Raw genomic sequence first — 6958 nt, forward strand, 5'->3', positions numbered from 1 at the left:
GGGTCGGAGAGTGCCCTATAGGCCAGGCACAAGTCCCCTCAGCAAACTGTAAGATACAGAGTAAAGTGACGGGGCTTTCAGCCTGTCCACGTAAATCATGGTTTGGAGTCTCTGTATTTTCTTATTGATAAACCTCTGAGGTCTCTCTAGCTGCTGCAGGTGTCAGTGTCTGGTGAGGTACATGCAAAAGGGTGCATTATACCCTTTAAGTGGTCTGATGAGGGTTGAGTACATTGGAGTTGCAACATCCCTTGACCTGGATGCTATGTCCTTGCTTATGAGGTGCACTACATAGAAGGCTTTCCTTACCACTGTGGAAACTTGGTGGTCAAAGTTCAGATTGCTGTCAACCTGCATTCCCAAATATCTAGGAGGGCAGTGCTCAAGAAGGAGTACAGAATAAGTTAAATTGAAAAATATGTCAATGCTTTACAGACCTGCACCTTTCATACAGAGCCAGAGATAGAGACTGTGACCCCTGACCGTGTTGTCAATGGCTTAATCAATACATCCTCATTTCTTTGTCTGTTATATGGTTGCTGTGAGTTAAACAATATCCAAATTGGACCATCATACGCCATATGCAGTTCACATGTGATTTACCTTGACTAGTTATCTTAATGCACTTAGTTTCTTATTGCTTTGCATTTGCTAAGCACATCTGTGCATCTGGTCTTCAAACTGTTATTACCCTGAGAAATTCTTAAGGAAAAGTTTCTTGCTAAAGGATTTCATGTACAGTTGAGTGACTTGATAAATTCTACATTTTGAAAAGGGTTAACAACAAATTTATTTTTTTTACTGACTACTTTGTATTTTGTAAATGTAGACATTTTTATATATTTTACTTATAATTTTGGTTTGTAGGTATTGATCATCTGTTGGCACAGCATATCGCTCACCTTTTTATTCGGGACCCATTGACACTTTATGAAGAGAAGATACACCTAGATGACACTAAAGAATCTGACCACTTTGAGGTAGTTATACAGTTTTTACAACCATGTTTTCACAGATTTCTGTATGGAGTTTTGCTGTTGAAGAATGTTGTGCTGCATAGTAATGGTGAATTGTTGTACATGCTCAACTTGCCTTGTTTTTAAGCTATGGTGCAGAACAAGAAACATACATTTACGCTCATCTGATCTTCAGATGTTTATTTTTAGAGTGTGACTAAGTGTTGGTCAAGCTTATGACTAGTTTCTTTTCCAAAGTTTTCAAGTGCAGTAACCAGGAACACAAAATTTCAGTTTTTCTGTGGAAAATACCAGTAGACCACGAATTTGGAAACTGTGACTATTGGAAAAGCATGGAATTTTCACAGAATTCAACATTTTAGACCCAGCGCACTCATTTACCACAACTATTTCTTCTCGTATTTAGTACTTGTAGTACTACTAGTTTGCTTTTATCGACTACTCTTCACATATAATTTGTTTTAATTTTGCATATATTGATGCATTAGAGTTGCAACAAAATCTTAGTAATGACAGAAAATGACTGGTATAGTTCACAGATTTTACTTCATGAAAATGGAATTTTCACAGATTTCATCTCATAAAAATGGAATTTCATTTTGTTGAGAACTGTAAATCAGTGTCCCTGCCAGTAATGTAAACTTCTTCATGCCATACAGGAAATAATTCCTCAGTGGCACTTGATGTAGTTTATTCTTTTTTAACCTGAAGCATTCTTTTATTTTCAGTGCAGCCTCAAAAATGAAAAATTTTCTCTTGAATGTAAGTAAAAAAATTGAAACTAGTGAATTTAGTTAATTATGAGATGGTCTACACATTTGCATGTTTGGTGTATAAACATAAGGTTGAACATTAATTATTCTGCCTTTATGTGGACTGTGACCACATGGTCTGTGGTCCTTGCCATTGTTGCTGCTTTGCTTTGTAATAAATCTTTATGGCCAGTTTTTTCTTAGATGTCCAGACAAAATGTGTTCATTCATCCCCTCACCTGCACACTCTCAAAGCTGGAGGCTTTGCTTATATAGGATGCTGCACTGTAAATGAAGAGGATTCATCCTGCAGAGTGCATGTTTTACTCTTTAACATGATCACCCAGGTGGAATTCAGCTGCCCACCATTGTTGAAAAAAGCCCTCCAGAGACTGTATGTATATTAAGCGGTATACCTCGGTTTCAGAACATATTTCTGTACTGCATGACTAAAGTTGATAACTTGGTGAAGTCTTGTAGAATATTCTTTCTGTGCTGGTGTGATACATTCTGTTTCATAGAGATGTACCTGGTTATCCCCAAATAAGATAAGCATTGTAATATGGAGACAACTTTGGAGGCAGCATGTGTCTCATTGTACTAGCAGCATATCTCCTCCATCAGGGTTTGACACTTCAGCATAGACACCCATTTTCTTCATAAGAACAGACTACAACATCCATTCTTTGTTTTTGATGTTATAACCTAGTAATGGAAATGGCAGAATTGGTCTTTAGCTGGTGACCCCGGGTAAAAGACCAGTATTGGCAGTTTGTGCTTCCTGTCATTTGGACATAGTGGCAGCAACATGAATCTACAACTGTTGCATTGTGAGTAGAAAGGCACCAAGTGTCTGTCACTTAACGTACTGTGGACATGACTTTCCCAGTCCTCTGAAGCACCCTGTTCTTTCATTGATGGAGCACTGAAAACTCTTCCTGGGCTCCTGTGTATGCTGGGCTGTGTACCTGCACAAATTAAATCCCTTCAGTTCCTGCATACAATGGTAGCACATGCTCCACAGGCATGTGATGCACAACTGTAACACCCAGTGCTCTCACTAGGTGGCGCACAAGTAGTGAGATAAACTCCTGTCTCCCTTCAGGATCAATGAGTTGGCAGTGGTCACTGACTCCCATCTTCCACTGTCATCTCCATCAGGTACCCAAGCCACTAATCTAACTTGGGTCACGTAGGTCATAGTCATGGTTTTATCCCTGTATGCCACCAAAGCTGGCTAAAATATGAATCTTTTGAGAAGTATTGCTTTCAGACACCGTTTAGCATACTTGATAGTAGATTTCCAAGCAAGTCAGTTTAAGGAGGCCATTTGAAACCACTTCCTTTCCTTCTCTAACAGGATGTACAGGTACTTCACAATCCATTAGTACAAAAGGAAAGACCAGCTTCCCAGTCCTAATTCTTTGCTGCTGTTTGAGCTTCAGAGTAGAAAAACTCAACATATTACATTATTTTTTATCTTTTATCATGACACATTTGCCTAGATTCTTTGGCGTAGAGGGATAAAGCTATGTCTTTGAGTCGGGCAGCCAGAGTTCAGTTATGATTGTGACAACTGCTGGAGCTGGTGAAGACAGAAGAGGGATGACAAGACATTGTCCATTCACCTCTTATTGTAGGTAGGGTTTGGAGACTTCCGTAGGTGTGACTACTTCATGAGCCCTACTGATAAAACCTAAACCATGAGAGCCATTATCTCAGCATGGGGTCAGGCAAATATGGGGCACCTTACCACAGGTGGGTACTTTTCTGTCATGATGCCATTACACACTATTCCCTTCAAGTGAGACAGGTCCACGGTGTCAGGCAGAGGTAAAGTTTACAAGAAAAAAATCCAGTGCAAGTAACCATTTCATGCCTCCTGACATGGTCCACTCCTTGGAGGTGTGCATCAGTGTGAACCCTGAAAAGTTAGAGGTGTCCTCATTGATAGGACTGCCCAGGAAGGGAGGCCTGTTTGTGGCATGGATCAAACTGGAGTGCCATCATATTGTGGGAACTTCCAAGTACAGAATAGGGAAGCTGATCATGGATGAGCCTGAAGTTAGTCAGTTAGTGGAGCAAAAAAAAATATTTATCAAGTCATGTATTATTTTCCATTTCTTCTCTTTAATTATGTATTGCTTTTCATTGTCTTCATGTAATGAGAGGGCAGGTCAGAGGTAGAAAGACTTAAATGAAGCCTACATTTGTTTGATGCTTGTGCAGCCCTAGCGCATATGCATTACTTATGCATAAAAATGCTTCTGCAGCCACTTGAGTTTTGTTTTATTGAAGTTAGAAATGGAAGTTGTCATCCTGGTAGGTGTCTGCATGAATATAGATCACTATGTGCAGGAAACGAAAGAAAGTTACTAGGATTACAGGAGAGGCAAGAGAATGAGTAGTTATAGGGTCTTAATATTCAAGCAATAATGGTTGAAATTGCAGCTTCCGGCTAGTGTACAGAGAGTGCAAGCAATCCAACCTTATGATGTCTAGATTTCTGTGTGAACAAACATCTTTATTCAGTTTTCACTTGTGACATAGGCAAACTTACATGTGTACAAAAGCAATCAAACCATATTAAGTTCACATTTACAAATATTGTACATAACATATATTGTTACATGTCATATGATGAAAGCCACATTACATAATTTGTTCAATTTCTGCCTTCTGTTTTACTTCATTCTTCCTCCAGAACATTTTTCTGCATATATTTAATGTAATTTATTCCTACCCTTTTCTAAAGATCTCACAACCTGTTCTTTTTTTAACAAGAAACATCTTTATTATGTTATCATTTATGACATAGTCATACATTTATATAAATGAAAACCCCATATAGACATAATCCCAGCTGCAAGCATTTTACACCACAAATCATGCTGATTTACACCACAAATCCTTGTTGCAAACTTTATACGTCACTTATAATCTACCCTATCGTTGTCAATCATTACATAGCTCATTCAAGTCCTGCCTTCTTTTAAACCTCATTCATCCCCTGTATGTATTGCTCTCGCAATTCCCTTTTTTTTTCTATGTAATTTGCTCCTGCCCTTTTCTAAAGATCCCAATCCAGGTTGTTTTATCTCTGTTACTATATATTCACTACTTCTAGTACAGTTGGCTTAGACTTTGATTTCCATTTTCTAGTAATTGATTTTTTTGGCAGCCACCATAATTAGATTCAGCAAGGCCTTACTCTCTCTAGGCAATTCCAATTCTGTATTGTAGTTCAGAAAAATAATTTCCTTAGTTACATGCATTTGCTCACCCAATATCTCTGATAGAGTAGTCTGCAGGGAATCTTTAAAGTCTGCCAACTCCTAACACTCCCCACAAAGTATTGTTTGTCAGTCCCTCTAATTAATTCTTGTTACTTCTTATCTCACTCCTTACTTATATTTTTGAAGACGTTTCTATCTTCTCTAACAGCTCCAGAATAATTTCCACTACCCATTCCTCTCTTTTCAACAGATAGGTGAGAAAGTGCCAATGTCTCATTTTCATTTTATTACTCTGTATTTTTATTTTAGTTATTATTGGCGCGTGATCTGAAATAGTCATTGGATGCATATCAAGACCTTCAATTAAATGCACATGATCCTATGAAATGCAAATTCTGTATAGCCTAGCCCAGTTTTTGTATCTTGGGGAATATGTAAACTCACTCCAAACTCCTAGTACTGAATTCACATCTTCATGCCAAATATTTTAATAAATTGTTCAAATGTCTACCCTCCTTTTGTTATGCTTTCCCTTCCGAGCACCCCACACACTTCTTCACTGCTAAAAATCTAATTCCAGTCCCCATCTGTAACTAATATTTCTTGCTGATAGCTGATTATTTCTCCCAGATTTTTCTTAAGCTCTATTATAGCAGTTTTAGGTGGAATATAAATAAATACCAGTGTAATCCTCCTCCCTTGCCAGTAGCCCCTTAATACTACAAATCTACCATTATTATCTGTTTAATCCTCTATCACTATTGGAGCTCCTCTTCCAATTGATAAAAGTACTCTCTTTTTCCCAGATATTCCTCTGAATAGCCATCCTGTAAATCTTTCTTTATCAAATTCACATGTTCAGTTCTTTCCAGGTGTATCTCCTGTAGCATAGCTATCTGCACTCTACATTTTTAATGTAGTCCACTACTCTTTCTTTTTTGCATTCATCTGTGAGACTGTTGACATTTAAAGACATTACAGAAAGCATCATTGTATTAAAAAGTTATTGTTCTCACCTCTTATGTATACCACATTTTTTAAATGTCTGATTCCAGCTTTTGTGTTACATGCATACACTGTTTGCACTGTTTGGCAGGTTGAACTTTTATACAATGGTTTCTTGTCATATGCATTTTAGCCTGTGTCAGATCTTACAAAACTTTTATGTTTTATTGAAAGCCCTCAAACAAATACCCCAATACCACCAATACCACTAATACTAAAACACAAAACTATGTACATCTTCATATGTTCATGTTTTACCCTCCTAATAGGAACAAATGTCCCAATGTGACAGCCACACTCACACACTTGCATTAACCTAAAAACAAGGTTATCCATGCTAAGATGCACAGTGCAGCATGTGCTTCTACTAACTGCTGTATGGGTTTGTCTTATCTTTATAGCTCTCACACTGGGGAAAGCCCTTGAATGCTTTCAGAGAACATTATCTCCTAGCCAGTTCCCTTTTTTGTAGCTAATTTCTCTTTAACAGATTGCAGTCAGTTTATTTTCATCACATTGTCTCCATGGAAACATGAGGAGCAGATGTAGAATTGCTACTAAGCATACACTTATTTGCTAGAAAAAAACTTATAATAATCAATTTTCTTTTTCATTTACTTGCTTTCTCTTAAAACATGTTACTTGATCAAGCTAAGTGTTTCAATCCAGACATTCCCATTGCAAAAATGAAAAAAAGCACATTCATTTTTCTTTTGTCATGCTCTTTTAACCAGACTTTTTTCCTCTTTCACTTTTTTTTTTTTTTTACATAGTAGTGCCTATGTTTCTTAAAACTGAACAAGGAGAATGAAATAAATGAGAAAAAAAAAAAAAAAACAGGAGCAACTGTTTACAATAACAGAAAACTTTATAGTATGCAAAGAAAATAATGCACTATAAAAGTAGTACTATTAAGAAAAAAAAAATTTTACTTACAGGTAAATTTCTCCTATCACTGTACCTCCACTAAGTAATTTTCCGAACATTA

General features: G+C 37.2%; 1 protein-coding gene across 1 annotated transcript in view; it reads left to right on the forward strand.

Moving 5' to 3' along the window:
• Positions 1-6958, forward strand: part of GCLC (glutamate-cysteine ligase catalytic subunit) — a gene marked incomplete in the record, with an annotated part of 1017552 nt that overhangs the window by 850847 nt on the left and 159747 nt on the right. The window contains 1 exon segment of the mRNA XM_044063752.1: positions 868-980. Coding sequence (XP_043919687.1) covers positions 868-980 — 113 coding nt within the window.

The sequence above is a fragment of the Protopterus annectens genome, chromosome 2.part2 (assembly GCF_019279795.1).
Source record: "Protopterus annectens isolate FY-2018-M chromosome 2.part2, PAN1.0, whole genome shotgun sequence".
In the NCBI taxonomy this organism is placed as follows: domain Eukaryota; kingdom Metazoa; phylum Chordata; order Ceratodontiformes; family Protopteridae; genus Protopterus; species Protopterus annectens.